The 26,647-nt window shown below is 36.8% G+C and overlaps 1 protein-coding gene across 7 annotated transcripts in view; it reads right to left on the minus strand.

The window, feature by feature from the left end:
• The window catches only part of LOC135222004 (fatty-acid amide hydrolase 2-like), a 351,694-nt gene that overhangs the window by 55,493 nt on the left and 269,554 nt on the right, over window positions 1-26,647 (minus strand). For all 7 annotated transcript variants that reach the window (XM_064260114.1, XM_064260117.1, XM_064260115.1 and 4 more), the window contains 3 exons: window positions 15,440-15,594; window positions 14,941-15,084; window positions 4,984-5,085 (listed from right to left, as the gene is read on the minus strand). In XM_064260114.1, coding sequence (XP_064116184.1) covers window positions 4,984-5,085; window positions 14,941-15,084; window positions 15,440-15,594 — 401 coding nt within the window. The remainder of the gene's footprint in view (window positions 1-4,983; window positions 5,086-14,940; window positions 15,085-15,439; window positions 15,595-26,647) is intronic.

The following is a 26,647-nucleotide window of genomic DNA, read 5'->3' on the forward strand; positions in this document are numbered from 1 at the left end:
AAAAGGAGTGTTTCTGTTCTGAATTTCATCACTAAACGTCTTCAAGCCAATGATTTAAGGATTACATATGTAATAATTACATTTAATATACAGATAAATTCCATATCTGTAAATAGAACCCACGACCTAAAGGGTCATTGGTGAATTAGGAGCATCCTACGTGACCATAAATAAGGCAACAAGATGCGAAACTGGACCACGCTGTGCAATGCTTGCAGTAGCCTGGTTTGCATTTGGACATATCATCAATTATGTAGTTTGTCAACAGCTCACACCACCTTCCATGGGAAGCGGTTGACCTGTTAACCCGCAGCGGAATCTCATGACTTCCGAGCCGGCAGACTACGTATTCATTTTATATGTAAATCGCTGAGATAGCTAGTGTTCCGCTATTGACACGATGCTCATATATTGTTAGTTCTCTTCTAGTTACTCAACGGATCGGTCATCCGACCAAACCATCTCTCTACTCCAGTGATGGAGCTAAGAAATAAAGTTGTTACGTTTAAACATCATCCGTTTGAGTCATCTCCCTTATTCTAAAGAAGAACCAACTAGATATCACATAGACGAGAAGAGAAGTAGAACCCACAATGCTTACAAATAACAGTCGTAAGAAAAGACATACAATCTGTCGCTGTCTCACACCATTATACTAAGTGGATAAGCGGGAGATAAGACATATAGTAATGATATAAGAATAATGAAGAAAATGGTAATATATAATAAAAAGGAATAATGAGAGGGATATAGGAGGACTCATTGTAGGAAAGAAAAATCAATGGGATAAATGAATTTCCTCAATAAGGTATCAATATCTAAGTAACGATTTTTTTCATACAGAGATTTCCACTATAGGATATGAAAGGGTGATGGTGACAATGATAATAATGATAATGATGATAATGAAGTCTCAATATTCTTTTTCCCCCCATGAGACTTCTTCTATCAAGGGGTTGTGATCATGATGCTGACGTCATCGAGTGATTACATGAGCAACACCTGACTACATGAAGATAAGAGAGAGAGATTAATAATCTTAATCTTTTGCTTATTTTCATATTGATAGCCCTACCTATATTTTTTGGTAGCAATGCCTTCCATTACATTTAAGCTACAAAACTATATGAAACAAGATGATAAATGATGAATGCACTGGGATCTCATTTAAGAAATGAAAGAATATATTTTTTATTAAGAATTTCATGTTTGCTTCACTGTTAATATTTTAGCATGAAGTTTACTGAGGTACATAATTCTTATGGCATTATAATCCTTAAATCATTGGCTTGAAGACGTTTAGTGATGAAATTCGGAAACACTCCTTTTCTGCAGGTAAAACTGAGGTGTAATGACAGTCATAATTAAGTAAAGAGAGGCTGGAACATACATCCAGCCTATATGAACTCTTCCATGAGACTGAAGAGTTTCTAGCCCTGTGATTGGTTTATCAACCGCCAATTAGGAGCATTGTAAGGGATAGGCCTAGACATCAGATGCATGACTGATGTGAATCTATTATAGTAAATTAAAGCTGCAGGTTATAGCCGAGGCTAAATAAAACAAATAACGGCTAGTTGAAAGTGATGTTCGGAACTGGAGAAATAAGACCAAATGCTTATACAACGAAGTAATGTGCGAGTTTTCAAACAAACTTTGTTCATTTACGATAAAAGGTATCTCTGAATTATGTATATCTCTTCTAACAAATAATGGCAATGAAGATATCAATAATACTCAAATCAGCTGAGATTTTGGGAATGTAAACAATATCAAATGCAAATGATGTACATGATGATGTTTATATTCTGTAATACAGTAACATTATGATAATACATAGTAATACTTACTGTAATTGGATAAAACAAGTAAAATAACCTTTATTAAAGTAATCATTATTATTATAAATATAGTTGTACTGTTTAATTTTTCTCCAAAAAACATTTTGGTTTTGTAATTTAGAAGTTGTCGTACACTCTAGATATGCAATAAATTCATGAAAATTTGCCATGATTTTTGACTTTGTCTAATCTAAAGGTTGTCTTATACATGGAAATAAACAGTCCCCAGCACTTCCCAGGTGTTTTATATTTGGGCAAAAACCCAGCAACATCAGTCCCCACTACCTCCTGGGTTAACCCTGCAGAGGAAGTTAGAAAATTTTTATATGGGAGACATATTCTTACTATGGAATATGAAATGGGTAGCTCCACTAAAATGACCCTGCTAAACCCATATGGATCAGGGACAAATTTCAGGTAGCCATGGGAGAAACCCTCTAGAAGGAATTCTATCCCCATTTACAGCCATCAATATTGAAGAGGATCTTTTCCCAAAAAGTGATATTAGGATCCATCTGACTCTGACTGATATTATTATATCTTCAGACAGTTACAGTTCAGTTGTTGAGGCTCAGCAAAATGTACAAGCTTCCCCAAACGGGATATACAGCTTGTGGCATTTCATCAATTCTGTAAGGAAATTATTAATAACATCAGAAAATGTCATTGCCAAAGGACAGCAATATATGAGAGACATGATGCATAATTCTAAAAAAGAATTTAAGTTATTCCAGTACACTCCAAAGTGTAAAAGTACTGCATCCTGCATTCCAAAAATGAGAGGGGATCCAAGTTATGTCCAAATAAGGTCTAGTGTTAGAAAAACAACTGGAAACCACTACTTGGTCAGTTCTGAATACAAAACTTCAAGTCAAAACATGATAGGGGCTCCAGCACTCATCCCAGATGATACTTATAATCCTTGGTTAGACTCATTGTGTCCATTTTCTTTCCATATAGTAAATATCTAATTAATGAGAGAAAAACTATAATCAAAGCTGTACATGTGAAAGACCACTAACAGAAATGGTCTTCTTACCTGTCTATAACATTAAAAGATATAGAAGACACCCTTCACTAGGACTAAAGTTGCACACCAAGGAGTTCCAGCCTTCTGTCCTTTCATTTTCAAAATTATTAATCTTTTAAAGACAGATTTTCAGAATTTTATAGTGATTAAAAAACCAAAGACAATGGCAGAATTAAAACCATTTTCCTCGGTCATCCCAGTTTTGGAAAACTCCACCAAGGAATGGGCAACGCTACAGCTCCCTTCTGAAGGGGGAAAGCGTCCTTTATTTACAGCTACACCGCAATTTAGGACCCCTATAAAAAGAATCTCAGAGGTGACAGCTTTAGCAGAATTTCATACTAGGATCCATCTCTTTAGTATTATAACCTCTACCACATTACTGGAAGTTGCCATCAAAAGGCTTCCAAATTTTTCCAGAACAATTGTTGCTGTTGTGGTTAAAAGTCTTATTAGAACCCTGTGGCACATTGTAGGGCTCCAACTAGTCACTTCCCAATGTAACTTTATTATTACATAATAACCTTTTCTATAGGGATCTGTTTGAGGAGTCTGTTATGGTTAAAAACTTAATGGGTAAGCTCGCCAACAGAATTGTACAAGAGTACATATTCTCTTTTGGGAAAAAGGGGAATTTAGGAAACAAAAACCCAAAAATTCCCCTTGCCCAACTCAAAAAGGCTCGCTTGAAAAGGTAAGCCTTCAGTCACTCTAAAATGTTTTTCCTCAAAGAACAGGTAGGTGTTCAGAAGGGATGATGTCTCACACAAGGACTACAACAGCAGCAAGAAAATTTTCTTCACTACGTCCAAAGACCCATAAAAATACATGCGGATATTTGCCAACAAGCACATCTCTCTAAATTTTATTGCTGGGGAAGGTTTGACAATACTGCAAACATACCCAGCATGCTAAGATAAGCCACCACAAAAAATAAAGTTCGTACTTAGTTTCTCATTATTTGCTACCAAACCTAAAGGTATCTGGAATATAGGGCCTTGAAACGAGTGGTTTGACCCTGGACCAAAAATGTTTTTGGGTTGTTGAAATTAAAATCCAAGAGGTTTTCATCACCTGTCAATTTCTTTCTAAAGCTCCTTGATGACAAGACAGCAATTACACTATCAAAAACCAGGTTTTGAAGTAGGAAAAAACCTATTTTTGTTAGTTGCTGTTGAGTCCTCAAAACCCTCCAACTTCCCTGACAAAAAGACATAGGTTTTGGGTAATGCATCGTCCTACATTGGCCAACAGAAAGGAATGACGTTTTGGTCGGATTTTGGTCGTATGTAAACAATATGACTATGCGTGTGCGCATAACCACTACTTCTTGCGGTTTTGACGTAAGTAAACTGGGTATTAGCAGCATTTGCTGAAGATGACAGTTAAGAGAATTCTTTGACTTCAGTTGGTCACCATGGTGCTTTGGATAGACCATAGAAAGGGTAATCCTTGAGAATGAGACAGTGACTACCAAAAATAGATTTTTTCTGCATCAAAAAATGTTTTTCAATTTACAATATTTTTCCTCACAATGGTTTGCTGAAACACAACTCCACAGTAATTCAGGGAGTACCTTTGGCAAAATTTAGCCATAGGTAAAATTATTTAGTTACCATGAAAAATATTATATACAAAAAGAAATACAGTATATATAGACATTTTTTCTCCATATAAAACTTCAATAAATTGCTTTTCTAATATTATATTGTTTCTTGCTATTTATGTCAAGTATACTGATCACTACAGTGAAAGAAAAGGTACAAATGTCTAGTGATTATGTACCTTGGAAAAAAAAAAAGAGAGAGAGAGAGAGAGAGAGATTAAGGTATTTTCACTACATGCAACAGGCATCAAGTGATATGATATTGAAGTTTCTTTGTTGTGAGACAAAGGCATGATTTTTTTATGACATTTCAATATCCTCCTTTCCATTACTACAATCATACTACTTTCATTTTTTGATCTTTTCTGGACTATTGAATCTCATAAAAAATATTTCCTATCTTAATTACCATTCTCTTACAATAATATACTGGTTACAGGAAAACACTAATCAGATCTACAGTGTTAACGAGGTAGGAGCTACAAAATTAAAGGTACTTATCATACCTTTTTGAGAGCTAATTCCTGGCAGAAAGTGTGGGCTTCTTCTACGCTTGCTAATTTAGCAAAGTACATTGGAACACCAAGCTTTAATTTCTTCAGTGTAATCTGAAAATAAAATAAAATTCAATTCTCCCATACCACTCTCCAAATAAAAGGACCAATACATAACATAAAAGATTAACCAGTACAAAGAAACACTCATTTCATTATGCAAGAAGTGAAAATTTCATGAAAATATGACAAAATTATTAAATTAATTTGTATTTTTTATAAATGACAGACCTGAGGTCTTAACAATAGGATAAATCCTCTAGCACCAGCTGGAGACTGGTAAAAATTCATTAAAATTGTAAATGCAGGGGACTAGTAGCATCTGCCTTAGTCATGAGATAAGTGGGACCACCCACTTCCCCAGCAGCAACTCGTGATCTCACCAGTTATTCTTCCAACCTACGTTAAACTGTCGGAGGGGTCGTTACAGGTGGGCCTCAAATATTAAGACCCAAGGTTTGTGAGTTATGAAAAATACAAATTAATTTAATAAATTCGTCATTTGTTCATTTACAAACCTTCAGTCTTAACATTAGGATAGACGACTTACTCTTGGAAGGAGGTAAATAATTAAATTGACAGGAAGTTTGCCATACCTGGTCATTTAAATGAATAAGGGAATTCTAGGGAAGACGACATTTATTTCTGAACTTTAGAAATATGTATACGTATATGTAAATCTTATGTTCGGCTTCTGGGTTTCAATACAATGTCACGGTTCATTGCATTTTTGGAAGATAAGAGGCTATCTGTTCCAATTTTTAAAAAATGTAGCCACTTATGTATTAGGTTTATTATCATTCTTCTCTCTTCTTGGCGATGAGAGGAATATATTACTACTGAAAGGTACCTTAACATTAATGAAGACTCTAATAGTATGGCTACTACACTTACCTGTATCATGTAAGTTCCAGCTCATGATGGAACACTCTTCTTACCACCCTCAGGTAAAGGAGACAGAAAGAGGACAGGAAAAGAGACCAGTCATCTCATTCATTTCACTTTCATACTATCTTCTTAGACAGGATACAAATTGACATGCCAGGGGCACTGGATGAGCTACACAACAAGTTGAGCAGCCACTGCCATACCCAAGGAAAAAAAGCGTCCAAGAACCTATGAGAAATGTCATTCAAGTAGAAGGAAGGGAAAGTGGTTTGGTGCAGTCCATGAAACAGCATTCAAAATTCTATGAACAGACATTCTTCTCACATGCCAATGAGGACATATTCTTCTTGCATGCCAATGAGGAGCTTAGGCCTCTATAACGTTGCATGCTCTTGCATATGTGACATTGCCTGAAGCTACTGATGTAGTTGAATAGGCATTCATGATCATTCCTCGTAGCCAAAACAAGATTGTATTCTTGAAACTTCTTTCTTGACCCAGCCTGTGCTAACAAAAGGTTTGCAACAACCCGGTCTGTGATGTTGAGTCCTTTTTAGATAGCACAGTATCCTGACAGGACATAACATTTCTTCAAGGTCACTGTCAACAAAGTCTCCTCAAGAAGATACAGAAAAGGAGACAAATCTGTCATCAAGAATTGATGGGTTTTGAGTCTTAGCAATGAACTCTGGAATAAATTTGAAAGTTACAGACCTCCAAGCTTTGGTGTGTTTGACATATGACAGACCATGTAGTTTGTCCACTCTTTTTGACGATGCAAAAGGTCATAAAAAGAATGCCTTAAGGCTCAAGTTTCTATCTGTAGCTTGCCGCAACAGTTCATAAGAAGCTAGTAAGACTAGTCAAAAACAAATTCAAATCCCCTGATGTCTGAGATGCTGTTCTTCAAGAAAAGCCTCTCACTCACAGGAGATCCTTGATAGTCTCCATCCACGAAGACATAGGGAGTGTATTGACTTGTGATATCTCTCCCCATGAGGATGACATAGTAGAATGTGCCAGGGAGATAACTTCCTCAGAACTTCTGATAGCATAAATAGTAGGTCTGGAAATCATTCTACTTGCAGCCATAGAGGAGCTACCAACGTCATATTGAGATTCTGGGACCTCATCACCCTGTTACGGACCTTACAGATCAGCCAAAACAGAAGGAAAGTATATACATCCAAGTTGTCCCATGGATGTTGCAGAGCGTCCTCTGCCACTGCAGCCAAGTCTGGGACTACTGAACAATAGTTTTCTGTTGTATCTTATTTAGAAGAGGTCTATCACTGTTCTCCCCCACAAGAGAAAGAGTTTGTCTGCAACCTCCTGATGCAGAGACCACTCCGTTCCCAGAATTTGTTCCCAATGGCTTAATTTGCCTTCAACACTACATTCCTTTTCCATGGAATGTATCTGGCTCTGATCTCTGCTAAATCGTCCACAGCCCACTGATGTAGTTGGACTGTCATAAGATGAAGCTGTCAAGACAATAGTCCCCCGTTTGTTTATACTATATGCCACTACTGTAGTACTGTCCAACATCAAGACTGGAGTGCCCCATAACACTTGCCTTCAACTCCTGAAGTGCTAGGAATGCTGCCTTCAACTCCAACCTTCAGCTGATGCCTCGGAGAACAACAGAAGATCTAGAGAGGGCACATGGAGAGACACTCCTACAGTTAAGTTGTCATCCAACCACCACAACAAGTCGTTTCTCACCTCTGTAGACAGATGAACTTACATGAGAGGGTGATCTGTTGCCGAAGACCAAAACTCCTTCAGTCTCCATTGTAACAACCACATATGTATACATGTCCATGAGGAACCAATTTCTTTAGAGAAGTTAGCAGGCCCAGAACTACTTGCCATTATTTTGCTGGTTATGTTTGGTTGGACAGAAAGCATTTCACCATATTCTTGAACTTCTCTATCCTTTGTTCGAATAGAAAAACTCTGGCCTGAACTGTGTCCATAACTATACCCAGATAAAAAATCATCTGACTGGGGATTAGATTCGACTTTTCCAAATTTATCACAATACATAGGCTGTGACAAAATTGAAGCAGTTAATCTCTGTCCTGAAGTAAATTCTCTCAGGATTTTGCCTGGACCAGCAAGTTGTCTAGGTATCTTATCAGTCTGATCCCCTGCGCATGAGCCCATGTTGACACCAGTATGATCACTCTTGTGAACACTTGGAGATGTTGTCAGACCAAAACACAGCACCTTGAACTGAAAAACCTTTTCTGGAAGACTGAAATGAAGAATCTTCTGGGACGAATGATGGATTTGGGATGTGGAAGTATGAATCCTTCAAGTCCATGGTCAGCATAAAGTCTCCTTCTCTTACTGCTGCCAAGACTCCTTAGAGTCTCCATTTCGAACCTTGTCTTCCTGATGAAAAGGTTCAATGTTGACAGATCTATTACCATCCTCCAATTGCCACTGCCCTTTGGTACCAAGAAGATCTGACTGCAGAACACCACTGAAGGAAGCATTACTTGCTCTACAGCTCCCTTCTCCTTCATTTTCTTCACATCCACCTGCAAAATGAGATGTTTCCGAGATCCAGGCTCATAAGCAAGGTGCGGTAGAGGGCGATCTGAAAGAGGTGGAATGAAGTAGACTGGAAGTAGATAATCCACCTGCAGGACATCTACTACCCACAGCTCTGCCCCAAATTTCTGCCACATAGCGCAATGGCTTGCATGGCATACCCCCACTGGTGGAACTAAGTGGGAAGAAGTGCCCACCCTATTGTCTTGTACCCTTTCCTCTGCCTCTATTCCCCCTTCCTCTGTGTTTCAGTTGTGAAAAGACTGTTGTTGAGATGGTTTCTTCACTGCAGAAGCCAAATGAATAGGCTTAAAGGTAGGAGCAGATCTCATTATCTTCTTTTGAGGAGGCCGTTGAGTCAGCCTCCTCACATTGTTCCGACCCACACTGGACTTACTACCAGTTTGCTGTACTAGTCTGTCGTTAGTATCCATTCGTTGTCTATCGATGGCCTTTTCCAAACTATCCTTTGGCAACAACAGTTGGGAGTCCAAAATATCACAGTTCCAGAGTTCTTGACCTTGATCATCTGACCAACTGCCAAACGACGACTCCAATATCCAACGGCCTAGAAGACAAATGTACGTTGTCCTCGAAACATGAATCCTACCATTCCAGGACACAAGATCTCTTAACTGGGGCATTGTTATCTTTCCTCCTAACTTTGAAGTGTCGTAACAGAGATACAGGAACTTCATCACGAATACTTTCTGACCATTGAGATAGCAGGGTCAGCCAATGAACAATACTACACTAATACCCAGAACTTACGCGAGGTTAGGTTCCCGACACCCCTTGCAAGTGGAATTTTTGCGCAAGTTTGGCATGGTCTCTAAAAATGCTAATAAATTCTTACTACTAGAATTTGAACACTAGATATGACCCTAATCACGCTCCCTATGTATTAAGCCAACTTTTAAGTAAAATTAAAGTTAGTAACTTTAATTTAAAAGTTAGCTTAATACATTACCCTTAAAAAAAGAAATAAATGGTTGGGAAAATATAGTCTCTCAATATTAATTATTTCAACATATTTCTCTCTTCTTTTCCCCTTCCAACCGACGATCTATTTTTAGAAATCTTCTCAATCACTTTTAAGAAATTCTTTATTCTGTCTCTCTTTGTTCTCAAATTCCTTATTACGAACTGTGCTTTTTACTTCAACTTATACAACTCTTGGTTATACATCTATGTTTTAGAACAGCGCATTTACAGTTCTAGACAGTAAATGTAAAAAATAGATCAATTGAAAATGATCTACCACTGACTATGAGAGAGAGAGAGAGAGAGAGAGAGAGAGAGAGAGAGAGAGAGAGAGAGAGAGAGAAAGGAATAGTCTTTATATACCTAAGTATTAAGCTAAATTTTATATGAAATTAAAGTTACTGTGGTTTCATTTAAAAGTCAGCTTCATACATTACCTTTAAAATAAGAAATAAATGGTTGGTAAAAATATAGGTGTGAAGATTACTTATGTACGGAGGCAGAGAGAGAGAGAGAGAGAGAGAATTATGTAAAAATCATTAACCGCTAATCTGGCAACACTCCCCCTCCTGGCACATTACTTGACATATTTGACAGCTCTGGACTTCAAGCTTCTTGTGGAGTTAAAAAGGAAGATGAAGGGAAAGAATTTTTATATGTATCATTTTGTAATTAGTAGATATATTTTTATTACTACATCATATTATTTGAAAATACTAATAAACAATACAGGTACCACAAAAGTGAAATGGAAAGGTTATTTCTTTAAAATACTACCCCATACAAATTTAGCAATTAAAGTTATATTATTATTATTCTCTCATCTTAATAAGAAAAGAGAGAGAGAGAGAGAGAGAGAGAGAGAGAGAGAGAGAGAGAGAGAGAGAGAGAGAGAGAGAGAGAATTATTATTTTTATCATTTAATGTTTTTTAATTTACAAATAAAAGCTTGAAAACTTACAAATTACAGAAAATATTAAATACTTTTGCAGGGTTTCTCCAGGATTCAAAAATTTCTTTGCCTTTGCATGTTTGTGAAAGACTTGTGTATGATAATTAGTTAGGTTCCAATGAAAAGTGTGTGCAATTGTGAATTTGCACAACTCTAATCGTGTAAGATTGAGGTATTACTGTATTGTCAGATGCTTGAACAGCACTTGCAGACACTCCACTATATCAGTACCCATTCCTAATGCTCAAATCAATGTAACTTTCAGTAATTTGTCCATAGATTTCCTAAGCTGAACAACCAAGGAAGTAAAACGACCGCCAACCTCCAAGACAGCGCTCATGGCCAATTCTTGAACCTTCATACTCACAGGGATGCGAAGTCCCGGCTCGAAGAAGAAGAAACTGTCCTTCTTTTATTGGCACAAGGATCAGCCACAAATTCCCTAATTCTCCATCTCTTAACTGGAGCATGCACTGGAGCAAAGGATGACTCTGATAAAGCCAATGCTGATGCCGACGAGGAGGAAGAAGACTAGTTTTTTTTCTTACATGTCTAATTAAATTTCTCCTCTAACCGAGACAATTTTTCCTTCACAGTCCATGCAAACGAATCAGTCAACGCAGTACTCGATGTCATCCCAGAAGACGTAGTTGTTGTTGTATGCGCGGGAAAGGTAGGAGTGGCGTCATCACAGCTGCCATGTTAGAATGTGACGTTACTGATGGGTCTGGCTGTGATGTCACAACACGGGACAAAACATGTGGAGATACAGTTGGTACATACAACATACTACCGTAGGCACTGCCAAGGGAGCTCCAATGTGATGAGGAATTGGTACCATATGCTTCCTGGCAGATGTTGTAGTGTTTGACCCCATATAGTGGAGACCTGGGGGAGAAGGGACACCAATGGCATGAGGTATCAGAGGGTAGCTGGAAGCCATGTAGTAGGGTAGCAGGCCATTCAAGGTTGGTACTCTAGACAGGCCTAGAGAGGTCCAGATCCCCGCCATCCTCTGAGTATCCTGAGCTGGAAAATGAGCCAAAGGAGGAGACCATCCCCCCAAAAGGGAAAGAAGACGCATAATTATGTATGTATGAAAAAAAGTTACCCAATTCCCCTCCTAATGCTTCTACCAACGAACTGTTGGACGAATAGGAAGAGGTATGGGAAACTTCTAGTACAGGAGGAGAAACAACTGGAATGGAACAGACTTCTCTAAGGAAGGAACAGCATCATAAGGAGAGCAGGAGACAATAAAAGCTGCTGAATATGAATCACCATCAAACAAAGATGGACTTGTCTCCTTCCTCTTGTACTGACCCTTCCCAAAAAACCTCTTCCATTGTTCCACTGACTAATCACAACATACTGAACGGGGATTACTTGCATTACATACATTCTCTCTGCATCTACTACACACAGGATGAGAATCTGCATCACTGGTGTTAGGAAACACGAACATGGAAATCCACCAACAACTATACATTTCCTTTGCTTCTCACAAGATCCAGAAGATACATTCGCAGACGGGTTAAGCTGCTCCATTATATCCTAGCACTCTTCCACAAACACCAGAAATCCACAAAATGAAACACAGAAAGAAGGAAAGTGAAGGCAAACTCAACTGGCTTTAGTGAGAAGAGAGAACAAAACATCCTCACTCAATCAAAAGGCAGTAAAAGGGTAACTGGTAAGATCATGAGTTGCTGCGGGGGATATGGGTGGTCCCACTTATCTTGTGACCTGAGGACAGGTACCACTAGTTCCTTGCATTTACATTTTTATTGAATTTTTACCGGTTTCCAGCTGGCACTAGAGGATTTATCCTAATGTTAAGTCTGAAGGATTGTTTTCCATATGAACAAATGATGAATTTATGCCAAAACTACTTGTTTTTCTACAAACCAATAATCATAAACGACCTTAATCAAATAAACAGGTTCAAGTCACATCAACTTGACAGATCTTTTGGAAAAAGGAAATCAAATAAAAAGGTTCAAGTCACATCAACTTGACAGATCTTTTGGAAAAAGGAAAGTCCAAGTGCACCAGGCCAACAGCTGTTTTTAATCTCTCCTACATTTCAATCTAGTAGGTCCTAAACTTATGGAAGGGATCCGTTCCAGTTGATTTCTGGCACAAGTTGGTGTTTTGTCCATATCGGCACTTTAACAGTGCTCACAGCATTATAACTTGATGTTGTATCAAGTTACAGTGCCAAAGAAACCCATTAACTCTATGCCTATTCTTGCATTTAACACCGTCAAAAGTACAACTTGATACAACATCAAGTTACGGTGCTGAAAAAGCCCGATGATCAAATCTGCCATAAGTCGGTACCACCGTAAGTTGGTACTGCCGTGAGTCGGTGACGCACTACAAGGACTAAAATATAACATAAATAATACAGAAGATATATGATGTGGTACAAAATAAAAATTATGAGGATTTCTATTTTAGGAGTGTAAGAGACAGGCAACCTAAATTCTTGTGAATTGTGGAACCTGATAACTACAAAATACATATACTGAAAGTGGGAAGAGTTGGTTGGATATGTATTAAGTGACTGTCTGATAAGCAGAGGAATTCTCCCTTGAACTCAACAGAACCCAGAAAACATAAACAGAAGCAGTCTTCTTAAATTACTACTCTTTAATGAATAACAAAGATTGGAAAAACTTGAATGGAGGCTGATGCCAAATTCTGTCCAATTCTTTACAGATTTCAAAGAATATTATTACTGCAGACAGTAAGAAAGGGAATGCCCTCATGGGATCTTGCCTTGTTCAAATTATCAATATTGATCGAGCGTAGAGAATTGGCTTTAAGATGTCTGACACAGTGGTACTTGTATAGTTGTGAATATTTTACTGATACTAAATGCTGAAGCAATAACATAATAGTTCCTTGATATATGGTGAAGCAGTGAATATGTCCAAAAACAAGGCACTGATATTATCAAGGAGGCACAATAGACGATAAAGCATCACTGACATTTCGTCTGTGTAGTCCAAAAAGACTTGTTGAAATGAAATCCATGCCAGATGTGCTATTGTCTTCAATTCAACTCACAATACACACAACTATGGGAGAGGAGAATAAATTCTAAAATGTGGAGAGTATTAGAATCAAGAATACTGGAATCATAGAGAATTTGCCATGAGATAAGACACAGAGTAGCTTTTTCCCTAAGCAATGCAAACTTTATTTTCATGAAGGTGAAATAAAAGAGAAGCATTGTCAAATATACTAAGAAACTTTTGGGTAGAGATAAGATCTGATTTTATAGTGCAGAAAGTTTTCTCAACATATTACAGATTAATGCAACTCCAAACACATTTAAAATCTGGGGGAAATACTTGAATGACAGTCATGTAGGAAAAAATCATACTGGTGTCTGCACCTAAGACAGTGGAAAGAAGTCAGATTGGTTGGACACAAAACATAGGTAGTAAACAGAAAATAATATACAGAAAATAAATGAGTACAAAGTTCTAATTGTAAAACTAGAAGGAAACTCCATGGTTGCAAAACAAAATAATAAAAAAATTAGAAATATAGTTAAAAAGGATGGACAACAACAAAAAGGAAAGGGAGTGGGAATGGACAGCAAGTACAAGGCTACAAAGTGAGTACAGGTAGGGGCTGATGTGGCACTGCAAACACTATGTGAGGTAAACACATGGTACTAATTCCCAACAGGGTTGACAAGCAAGAAATCACGTTGATTATGATCACAAAAAAATCGACTATAAGGTCCCTAAACCCTCCTTTGCCAGCAGAGATACAGCTACTACTTGTCCCTCTCCTTCCCAAGTATATAACACTTGCAACTACCTCCCTGTAACATATACTGTACCAATATCTTTTTGTATAGACGAGATAACTTCAGATGAAATTAGAAGGAACAATCCAATAATTAGGATACCAAGGAAACTGGCAAGTTAAATGAGGGAGAAAATATGGATTTCTTGAATTTGTTCCTACTTTCCAGTTGAAAGCCACTAAGGAGATTATTTGTCTTTTGTGACTATAGAGTTATTTTCTTCAGAATTCTTACATCACTATGGGTCCTACCTGAAAGTGATATGTACGTACTTGCAACAATAAATGAGTGCAAGCAATAGTTGTATTGTGTATCTCTGTATCTATTTAAATGTTTGTTTTGTAACCTTAGTGAATGAGTTTGTATAAAATTACATGGCAACTGTGGATTCTTATTTCTTTGTTATGTGCTACACATATGAATCAAATAAAGTAAAGGGAAAAATTAAAACACAGGGAAAAGGGCAGAACACAGATAAGGTAAAATGTGCAAGTAATTGGTTATTTTTACATGACTTTGAAGTAAGTAAAGAAAGCAAAATTTCTTTGAATATTATACCATTATATACATACAATATAAGAACCATATACAAATCAACTTGGAAAAAATTGTGACCCTCCAAAAGTTAAATGCTACAGCATCAAATATATTCAAAGATAAGACAAATGGTTATTCGACCAAATTGGGTTCTAACCTTTTTAGCCTTAATACCATAAGCTTTCTCCAAATGTAAAACAACATTTCTTTGTGCTGCTCTAAGCTCTGGATGCACAGGAGTTACAAGAGCAGAGCCACCATCATCCTCAATGTAGAAGTACCGAAGTTTCCTTACATCCACCTATAAAATAAAAACAAACATGAAAACAGTATTTACTAAAATTTGTGGACTTGGATAAACTAAGAGATGAAATGTACCTAAACCTTTTAAATATTTGGAACAATAAGTAATGCTGGATGTCCATACCAAATGCACCAAAGATCTATTCAGTCTATCAAGCACGAATACCTTTCATTCCCTTTCTATAGCCATAAATGAGTTCATGAAGTGTAGTAAAGTAAATAAAGGTGGAATTCATGATATACAAATGCAGAATGCTTACAGAAAGTACGTATACACCCCTGAATACCAATGATAAGGTTGCAAGACATAAGAAAAATTACCTATTTTTACTTAAGGGAAATTGAATGCTTACCTTCTCATCTAATTTGAGCATGTGTACATTGCTGGCAGCCAAAACTTTTAACATAGGTTTGAGGTCTTGGACATACCGACTCATTGGACCAGTCACTAAAAACTGTTTAGCCTCACCAGTAGCCACAGGTTCTTGACCAAGATTGCTGACAATACCTGAAATATAAAGTAGTCTTATTGAACAAAAACTAAAATATTGAATACAAGCATATATTTTTAAACGAATGCACTGAAAAAAGATAAGGTCATAATCAGTGTAGCACTGTCCTGATTCACACAAAACAATACTGAGTGTTTTCATCCTTATAAACTAAGCTATTGTGTTGTTTCAAAGAAACAAAGATAACCAGTGACATCAGCCATTCCAAAGTAATTCCCTGTTCTATGGAAATCTGTTGCTTCAAAGTATCTTGACCCAGGGAAAGAATAATTTTACCCTTTGACAATCAAGTGGTAAAATAAAACAAAATAAAGATGGTGCCTTTGCTATGCCAGAAAATAAATAAAGTAGCAGTAACATGCCCTAAGCCAATTTCACATGCTTGATCTAAATTTCTTGTCCAACCTTCTCTCTTTCTCTAACATTCCTAGGCCCAAGTCAACAAAAGTACCTCTAACCACTATTCAGCATCCCTTGATTTCCTCATTGACATCAATTAACATGCATGTAAAAAAATGCAGTGAAATTTTGCAAAAATACTTGCCTAACCACCCTTAATGGATGGATACCATCATAAGAGTAACAATAACAGGTTTAAACTAGCAGGAAGATTCACTCACAGTGAGCATCAATGTTACACGCCATCGATTTGGAGGAATTGGGCAGAAGAGGTTCAATTACTTCTACAGCCCATAAATTCACCAACAACTGTGGGCGGTTCATGAGTTTGTTGTGATTTTGACTTCAAGAGGGCATGTTATAAGTCTCTTTCTCTCATGACATCTTTTTATTTATTTGCTCATAAATATACCCAGGGTTTGCTGTTGGTTTTAGTTCTTATCTTTAATGATAGTAGGTCAGTTATAATTATAATTTTGCAAAGAAAAGTGCAAAGAAATATTATAAAAAAAATATTTATAATTAAAAAAGTTACTTCATCTTTGATCTCAGTAAATTTACGTAAATATTTTACAACAAATATAGTACTCAAAATTTATTACCGATTTTAGTTCTTATCGGTTAATGATACTGTGTGAACTGTAATTATGACATTACAAAATAAAATCAAATAACATTTTGAAAAAATATGTATAACTTTAAAAAATATGTATAACTTGGTAAAACTTAAGCTTGTTTTGTAAAAGAAGCCCAAAAAGGGGTTGTAAAGTCAATTTCAACTTACCAAGGAAGGTAGGGAAAATTTTGTAGAATATTTTTGCTTATGCCATTTGCATGTCTTTCTCTTTCCATTGATGTGTGTGTGCTTTTTTTTTTTTTTTTTAATTGGTTGACCTCAAAGGTCCCCCAGTCTGGGGAGCTGCATATTGTTTTTTTAAGCCAGCTCTCAAGGGCTAATAGAGGTGTCCAAAGCAAGTGATTCTCAAAATCCTTGTGCCTGCATCAAAAATTTTAGATATTCCCTAAAGCAACTGCTGAATGTAGAATATTATAATTATTTCAAGCTATACTAAAATGCTTTTCTCTGGTATGTTATCTAACACTAGCACTTATGACTTGGACCATCAACAGATGGTCTTTTTTGCTTGTCAATTTTTCATAACTAGATTTGCTGAACAGCAGCACAAATATGCAGGAAATATGTCTCACTGTCAAACATCTTGGTTCCAGAGGTCCTTCGTTCCTCACACTGTTGGGTTGTGGAACAGTCTCTCTGAGGATAGTGTGCAATTGGAACCTCAAAAGTTCAAGTGAAGATGCATCAGTTACTATACTACCTTAAAACAATTCTCCTCGTATTTTTATCATTTACTCTTTTATCTGCTATATATGCCGGCGTATAAGGCGGCTCAGTCTATAAGACGACCCTCCATTTTCACGTAAAGATGTAGGTTTGGAGATATGTTTGCTGTATAAGACGACCTCCAATTTATTAGATTAAATAACTCAATCGGCTGATGAAAGTTATTTGGTACATACATATAAGCAATAATTGCATATTGAAATTATCATACCAAATACGTAGTGTAATATATTGGTATTTTTCAAGATTCTAAAATGTATGGCAAAGCTGACCATTGCGAAAAAAAACTTTTGCATTCCATTAGGAAAAAGGATGGTAAACATCACGAAAAATGCTCAGTGCTAGTGATGTCACTATTGGCAGAGTAATACCAGTTGGAAGTAGATCCCCATGAATGTATTCCTTTTGCAATTGGAAAGAATCCTGATATTAACCCTTAAACGCCTACTGGACGTATTTAACATTGACAAAAATTGTCTGTTGGGTGCTTAATTGACGTATGATAAGTGATGCAAAAAAGTTTTTTGAAAATTCGTGGAAAAAGAGTTATAGGCCTACTTGGCGAAAACTTTTGAATCACGCGCCTTGAGGGATGCTGGGAGCTCACAGATCAAGCTGTTGTTTTGTTTACAAACGTCACCCAGCCGCGGATGCACGAATTGCTTTCTTCTCGCACCAGAAAGCATCAGCGACGCTTCGTCCGAGTGATCTTTTGCTGCAATTGTGTTTTGCCAAACTTTTGCGAGTGTTTAAGTATTAGGGGTGGTAAAAGACGTACGTAGAGATGTCTGAACGTCGAATGGAGTGCAAAAGGGGCGTTTTGCCTCTCGGTAGGGATCGTGTGAGACGTATTTTGGACTCTGATGCTGGAGAGGGACCAAGCAACCAAGATGACCTAGCTCCTCAACGCCATTCTGTGCGGTCTCGTGTGGCCGAAAGTGTTCAAGCACCACATCGTGTGCCTTTTACAACCCCTATGAAGCATCGGGGTGTCCTGAGGGGCATTCGTAGGCATTTGTGAGGCCTCGAACCAAAGGACATAGACGATTACTTGTTGGAGCTTGATCGGGAGCAGCTCGCAAGTCCTCATTTTGATGGCAGCTAGTCATCTAGTGACGAGGACATCACTCCCAAAGTTAGTGATGATGAATATTTGCCCCCAATCTCCGTACGAGGGTCACAGGCTGAAAGTGAGTTGGAGTTTAGTGGTTTTAGTGCCTATGAGGGGGAGTCTGAGGAGGAGGAGGAGTTTTCGTCGTCTAGTTTTGTTGTTGAGGACGACACAGAAAGCGAGGGCCTAAGGGGGGGGCACATAGAAGGTCGGAACGTCGCACCAGCCTAGGTGAAAGCCGTTTGTCCGAGAGCAACAAGTGGTGGTCGGAGGACCCCACCCCACCTAACATGCACCCATTCACGGCAGCACCTGGGCTCACCGTACCTGTTCCTCTCACTGCTCTGGGGTTCATTCAGCTGTTCCTGAAGTGGGAATTGCTGGAATACCTAGTAGCAGAGACAGCGGACTACGCTCGGTACTACCGTGACAAACTGTGGACGATGACGTCGTATCGCTGGCGGGGCTGCAACCTCACGGACATGGCGCACTTTTTGGGGCTCCATGTTTTTTTTGGAATGATGCCAGCTGGCGACGTCAGGCAATATTGATGGCGAAATTTTTTTTAAGTATGCCAGTGTGCCCAGCATTATGGCCCATGATAGTTTCCTGGCATTGGACAGGTATTTCAACGCCTTCAACCGAAGGGCCATAGCCCGGAATAACCCCGATCGCCTCATCTTAGTCTGCCCAGTGTTGGATTACATTCGTGAATGGTGCCAGTTTCTCATGGTTCCTGGCAAGAACCTTCCTTTGGATGAGGGGATGATGCCTTACAAAGGACGTCTCAGCATAAAAGTGTAAAACCCCAAGAAGCCAAAGAAATATGGAGTGAAATTGTTTTTTATTACAGAGTCAACACTGGATACGTCATGAACTTCTTGGTGTATTCCGGGGTTTTCTCCACGCTGCGTGACACTGTGTTCGGTCTTGTGGATCGTTTCCATAACCAGGGATACCACCTGTTTATGGATAATTATTATAACTCAGTATCCCTGGCCCAGGAACTGTATGAAGCAGGTGTGCAAGTCAGTGGTACCCTTCGGTTGGTGCGTGGGGCCCCGAATGTCCACAAGAGGTTCGCTAGCTAGCCGCAACATCTGGCAAGAGGGGAGACAGAGTGGCGGCGGAAGGGAGCTGTCTTCGTCATCTGTTGGAAAGGGGTCCGAATCGTCCCCATAATTACGAGGAGTCATGAGCCCATCCAAGAAGAGGTCGTCCAGCGGAAGAAGACACGTCGGTAGGGCCGAGTTACGTATGAGGAGTTTCGTGTCGAGCAGCCTACCGTCATTGGGCACTACAATAGGCACATGGGAGGAGTAGATCTCTTTGATCAACTCATCCAGTATTATCCCTTCGCCAGGAGAACCAGGAGGTGGACACAGAAGCTCCTTAAATACATAGTTCAGTTGGCCCTCCAGAATGCCTACATCCTCTACTGTGGGTACTACAATTCGGAATTCCGGAGGTTGTCCCACATCCAGTTTCTCGAGGTGGCTGGGAATGCCCTCATCAACTTTAATCCCGATGAGTGGCCTTCCATCACCGCTCCCCTGCCCTGAGCTCCAGATCTGCCACTAGAGAAAAGGGCAGATGTTAGAAGGACCAACTTCGGTCGTCCTGCCCCTGCTGACGCCGCCACCGCTACTGCCGCCACTGCCCCTGCTGCCACCACACCTGCTGCCGCTGCCCCTGCTGCCGCCGCCCCTGCTGCATCCGCCCCTGCTGCATCCGCCCCTGCCTGCCGCCGCTCCTGCTGCCGCCTCCCCTGCTGCCACCGCCCCTGCTGCTGCCGCCCGCGCTCAGATTCAGACTTCTCGTCAGATAGTGGACCCTGTGTGTCGGCTGCTGCCAGGGGATCACACACTGGACCTCCTAGAAGGGCGCAGACAGAAACGGTGCAGGGTGTGCCATATGAATGGCAGGAGAGACAGACACCCGATTTTTCTGTCGCACCTGCAATAGCTCTTTGCAGGATCAGGGAGTGTGACCGCAGGTACCACACTGCGGTCATATACTGGGTGTGCATGCCCAATGGACAATGGAGGGCGCAGAGGGCCACGGAAGAGCAGCAGCCCATCAGCAGTAAGGACGCGCATCTCCCTCCTCCACCTGTACCTCATCATGTCAAGAGAAAAAAATGCAAGACTCTTCAATGGAGGAGGGAGACAACAAGAATAGAATGAAGAGTCAGGATTACGAGTATTCTGCATTGATTTTATATTTAGTTTTATATTTATTACAAGTTTTTATTATATATATTATATATAATAATATATAATTATAATTATAATAATATATATATAATAATAATATATATATAATAAATATATATAAATATAATATATAATATATATATAATATATATATTAATAAATTATTATATATAATATTATATATATATAATATATTATATATATATATTATATATATATATATATATATATAAATATATATAATATATATCATCATAGTATATATATATATATAAAATATATATATATATATATATATATATATATATATATATATATATATATATATATATATATATATATATATATATAATATATTTATATATATATATTCTATATATATATATATATATATATATATAATATATTATATAATCATATAATATAATAATATTAAATATATATAATAATATATATATATATATATATATATATATATATAGATATAATATATAATAATTAATATAATATATATATATATATAATATATATATATATATATATAATATATATATATAGATATTTCGAATATTATATATAATATATTATATATAACTATATTATATATAATATATAATATATATAATTTATATATATATATATAATATTATAAATATTATATATAATACTAATACTATATATAATTATTATATAATAATATATTCAATATAATAAAATAATATAATAATATATATATATATATATATATAATATATATATATAATATGACTGGTAAAAGTGTTCCCTGTAACAACAGAATTCCATCTAATAAAAGGAGCCCATAAAAAATAACCAAAATGTAAAAGAGAGAAAAGTACTATATTTCAGAGACTGCTGTCCTCTCTCTTCAGGTATATGAATGAGAAAAGTTTACAGAAAAGGTGGTATTTATACCAAGAGATTCGTCCACAAGTAAAGCCAATTTAGGTCACCCCGCTGATAATCTTCCTTAATAACTCTTCTTAAGCGTTGGTTGAATGAACACTGCGTCGACGATGTCCGATGTCCAATTCCCTTTTTGAGATGTTCATTACCTGCTTCTCTTTTATTAGGCCGATTCCATCATTTGACTCTTGTACCGGCAGTTACTGCTATAAATTACACGTGACATATTCCAGTTTATTCTATGGTTATGTTCATTTATATGGTTGAAAATAGCCGAGTTCTGTTGTCCATACCTAACTGACCGTTTGTGTTGTATTAATCTCTGGGGAAGTGATTTACCTGTAAATCCGATGTAAGATTGGTCACAGTCCTGGCATGGGATCTCATATACCCCAGAGTCTTTGGGCCGATGTCTTTTGTTGGACGTTAATCAGGGATTTGGCTAAGGTATTTGGGTAGGTAAATGCAAAAGGGTTGGATTTCCCAAGGGTGTGAGTTACTCTCTTAATCGTCTCCAGGTGGGGAATTTTTTATTTTATTGTTGGGTGTGTCTCTGGTCTTGTCTTTAGGGGGTCGGTAGAAAATTACGTTTGCTTTTTGAATTGCTTTCTCAATTATATGGTCAGGATACTTTAAAGATGAAAGTTGCTTGCGAATTAGTTCAAATTCTTTTTCCAGGAAATCTGGGGAACAAATTCGTAAGGCTCTTAAAAATAGGTTGCTAGCTACACCTATCTTGATATTATTGTCATGATAGCTAAAGTAGTGAATATATGAAAGTGAGACGTTGGTTTTCTGTATATGGTAAATTTGTATTCTGTCGTGTCTCTGATTATTAAAACATCGAGAAAGTTGAATGGGAAACAGGACAACAAAAAAATTCTTTCTCGATGTTTTAATAATCAGACACAACGACAGAATACAAATTTACCATATACAGAAAACCACGTTCTCACTTTCATATATTCACTACTTTAGCTATCATGACAATAATATCAAAAATAGGTGTAGCTAGCAACCTATTTTTTAAGAGCCTTACGAATTTGTTCCCCAGATTTCCTGGAAAAAGAATTTGAACTAATTCGCAAGCAACTTTCATCTTTAAAGTATTCTGACCATATAATTGAGAAGCAATTCAAAAAGCAAAACGTAATTTTCTACCGACCCCCTAAAGAACAAGACAGAGACACACCCAACAATAAAATAAAAATTCCCCACCTGGAGACGATTAAGAGAGTAAAACTCACACCCTTGGGAAATCCAACCCTTTTTTTGCAATTTACCTACCCAAATACCTTAGCCCAAAATCCCCCTGATTAACGTCCAACAAAAGACATCGGCCCAAAAGACTCTGGGGTATATGAGATCCCATGCCAGGACTGTGACCAATCTTACATCGGATTTTACAGGTAAATCACTTCCCCAGAGATTAATACAACACAAACGGTCAGTTAGGTATGGACAACAGAACTCGGCTATTTTCAACCATATAAATGAACATAACCATAGAATAAACTGGAATATGTCACGTGTAATTTATAGCAGCAACTGCCGGTACAAGAGTCAAATGATGGAATTGGCCTTAATAAAAGAGAAGCAGGTAATGAACATCTCAAAAGGGAAATTGGACATTGGACATCGTCGACGCAGTGTTCATTCAAACCAACGCTTAAGAAGATTAAAGGAAGATTATCAGCGGGGGTGACCTAAATTGGCTTACTTGTGGACGAATCTCTTGGTATAAAAAATACCACCTTTTCTGTAAACTTTTTCTCATTTCATATACCTGAGAGAGAGACAGCGTCTCTGAAATAATAGTACTTTTCTTTCTACATTTTGGTGTTTTTATGGCTCCTTTTTATTAGATATATATAATATATATATATATATATATATATATATATATATATATATATATATATATATATATAATATATATATATATATATATATATATTAAGGTTTTTTGCCACTAAGGAAAAAATGAAAAAGCGAGATAGCCAAGTACTTTCGGTCCTGTTCGGACCCTTTACTGAGGCAAACTGATTTTACAGAGAATAACATAGTAAAAAGAAAGCTTAATATACAAACTGACACTACAAGATTAGCAAGCAATAAGGGTGATTTTCACTCTACAGAAAGGAGGAGCCGCCTGAGGGTAGCCCCATCCTTGAAGGATACACAGTAAAACAAGTGATTCTCCCAGAAAACAGTACATTTTGAAAAAACACGGGAGCATATACAATTTAATACCATGAATTTTTACACAAATTTTTCCCCAAAAAAATTATTATTAATGAAAAGACGAAAGAAAATATAAATATATATATATTGAGCAAGAGTAAGAGGGAGAGAAAATATCGAACCAGAGAGAGAGAGAGAGAGAGAGAGAAATAATAACTATATACATGTGGGACTAATTTATTAGTTGTTCATTTATTTTAAGGTCCTTCATAATCATCTTACAAATATATGGGTCCAAAAGATACATTCCCAGACTAAGATTTAGGTTGTTTTTATTAGTGATTTGTAAAATTGCCGATTCCAGTAAATTTCTTGAAACATAATCATTCGATCTAGCAATTACCGAGGTATCAGCCCAATTAATACAATGAGATTTTTCACTCAGATGGATAAACAGTGCATTTGAAGTCTGGGCTGTTCTAACTGAATACGTATGCTGCTTTATACATACACATAAATTTTTACTTGACTGACCAACGTAAAACGATGGACAATCCTTACAAGGAATTTTGCAAATGATGTTATTTGTTACGGGACTATTCTTAATTAGCATATCTTTAATGGTATTGTTATAAGAGAACACTACATTAACATTAAATGATTTAAATATTGATTTTATGGTTTCAAATCCACGAAAATAAGGTAATCTAAGTACATTTTTAGGCATTTCTATTTCATTAATAGCAACACTATAAAACTTTTTGTGAGCTTTTTGATAACATGAATCAATTAAATGAGGTGGGTAGCAGAGATCGTTTCCTATCTTTTTTATATATTCTATTTCTTGGTCCAGATATTGTGGACTCGTGATACGAAAAGCGCGTAGGAACATAGAAGAAAAAAAAATTGAATTTTAATATTAAGATGGTGGCCAGATAAAATATGTACATATGTTAAATTATTTGTGGGTTTTCTATAATACTGAATTTGCATTGGAAAGATTCTCTATGTTATTACAATATCTATTCAAAGGGAAAGGGATGACATTGTATTTTCAATTCAACAGTGAATTTTATGGGATGGCACTAGATTATTCTATTTAGACAGTAAATCATTTACATCGATTACCACCAGGTAAGACTACTAAGATATCATCGACATATCGGTACATTTTAAGGGGATAAGTGTGATATTCGGGAGGTGGTTGTCTCTCAAAAAATTCCATATATAGTTTGAAAGGAGAGGTGATGGAAAGGGTTACCCATGGCCATACCAAATATTTGTTGGTAATATTCTCCATTAAAAATAAATCTGCAATCACAAATACATATCTTAATTAAGGAAATTATGTGACTAACGGACATAGGCAATTCATGCAGTACAAGTTCATTACTTGAATATTCTAGCACAGAGTCAATAGGGACTTTTGTAAACAAAGAACATACATCAAAACTGACAAAAATTTTTCCACAAGATCAAGAGAATTCCGGATGTGTGAATTAGATACAGTTCCTAGTAGCGGGGATAACAGTTTAGTAAGACATTTAGATAGTTTATAAGCAATTGATCCTACTGAACTAATAATTGGGTGCATAGGTTTGTTTTCCTTATGAGTTTTGACTAGGCCATATAAATAAGGTAATGAGGGACACTTTACAGTTAACTTACACAAAAGTTCTTTTTTATCTTTAAGAATTTGTTTGTTTTTGTTATGATTAAAAGTTTTTTTATTACTTGGTCCAACGGATTTTTTGTGAGTTTTTTGTAAGTTATTTCATCCTTTAGTAAAGTATGCATGTGTGATATGTAGTCAGTTTTGTCAAGAACCACTAAACTATTGGATTTATCAGCCTTAGTAATGTATAAGCTATTATCATTCTTCAATTCTTTTAAACTTTTTCTGTAGCGAGCGGGGAAGTTATTTTCATGATAGGCATGTGTAGCACTTTATGTCATGCCTTTGATAATGTCTAAATGATTTTGTGGTAGGTCACAGTATTTTTCAAACTTATATAGAGATGTCGCTATTGATAAAGCTGAGGGTTTGTTACAAATGAAGAAAGACAACCCAAAGCCTAATGCGAGCACTGCATTATCACTTATTTGTATGCTCGATAAATTCACCACACAATCACTCTAGCATTATTGTATATTAATATTGTATATTATGCTTTCTTTTGACTATGTTGTTCTCTGTAAAATCAGTTTGCCTCAGTATAGGATCCGAACAGGACCGAAAGTACTTGGCTATCTCGCTTTTTCATTTTTTCCTTTGTGGCAAAAAACCTTTATTTATACATAGCATCACGTTTTATATACTTCGTGATCAAGTTATTCATATATATATATATATAATATATATATATATATATATATATATAGATATAGATACTAGTATATATATATATATATATATATATATATATATATATATATATATATATATATATATATATATATATATATATATATATATATATATATATTCTAATAAAAGGAGCCCATAAAAACACCCAAAATGTAGAGAGAAAAGTACTATATTTCAGAGACTGCTGTCTCTCTCTTCAGGTATATGAATGAGAAAAGTTTACAGAAAAGGTGGTATTTATACCAAGAGATTCGCTCCACAAGTAAGCCAATTTTAGGTCACCCCCGCTGATAATCTTCCTTTAATCTTCTTAAGCGTTGGTTGAATGAACACTGCGTCGACGATGTCCCGATGTCCAATTCCCTTTTGAGATGTTCATTACCTGCTTCTCTTTTATTAAGGCCAAGTTCCATCATTTGACTCTTGTACCGGCAGTTGCTGCTATTAAAATTACACGTGACATATTCCAGTTTATTCTATGGTT

The sequence above is a fragment of the Macrobrachium nipponense genome, chromosome 3 (assembly GCF_015104395.2).
Source record: "Macrobrachium nipponense isolate FS-2020 chromosome 3, ASM1510439v2, whole genome shotgun sequence".
NCBI classification, from domain to species: Eukaryota; Metazoa; Arthropoda; class Malacostraca; order Decapoda; family Palaemonidae; genus Macrobrachium; species Macrobrachium nipponense.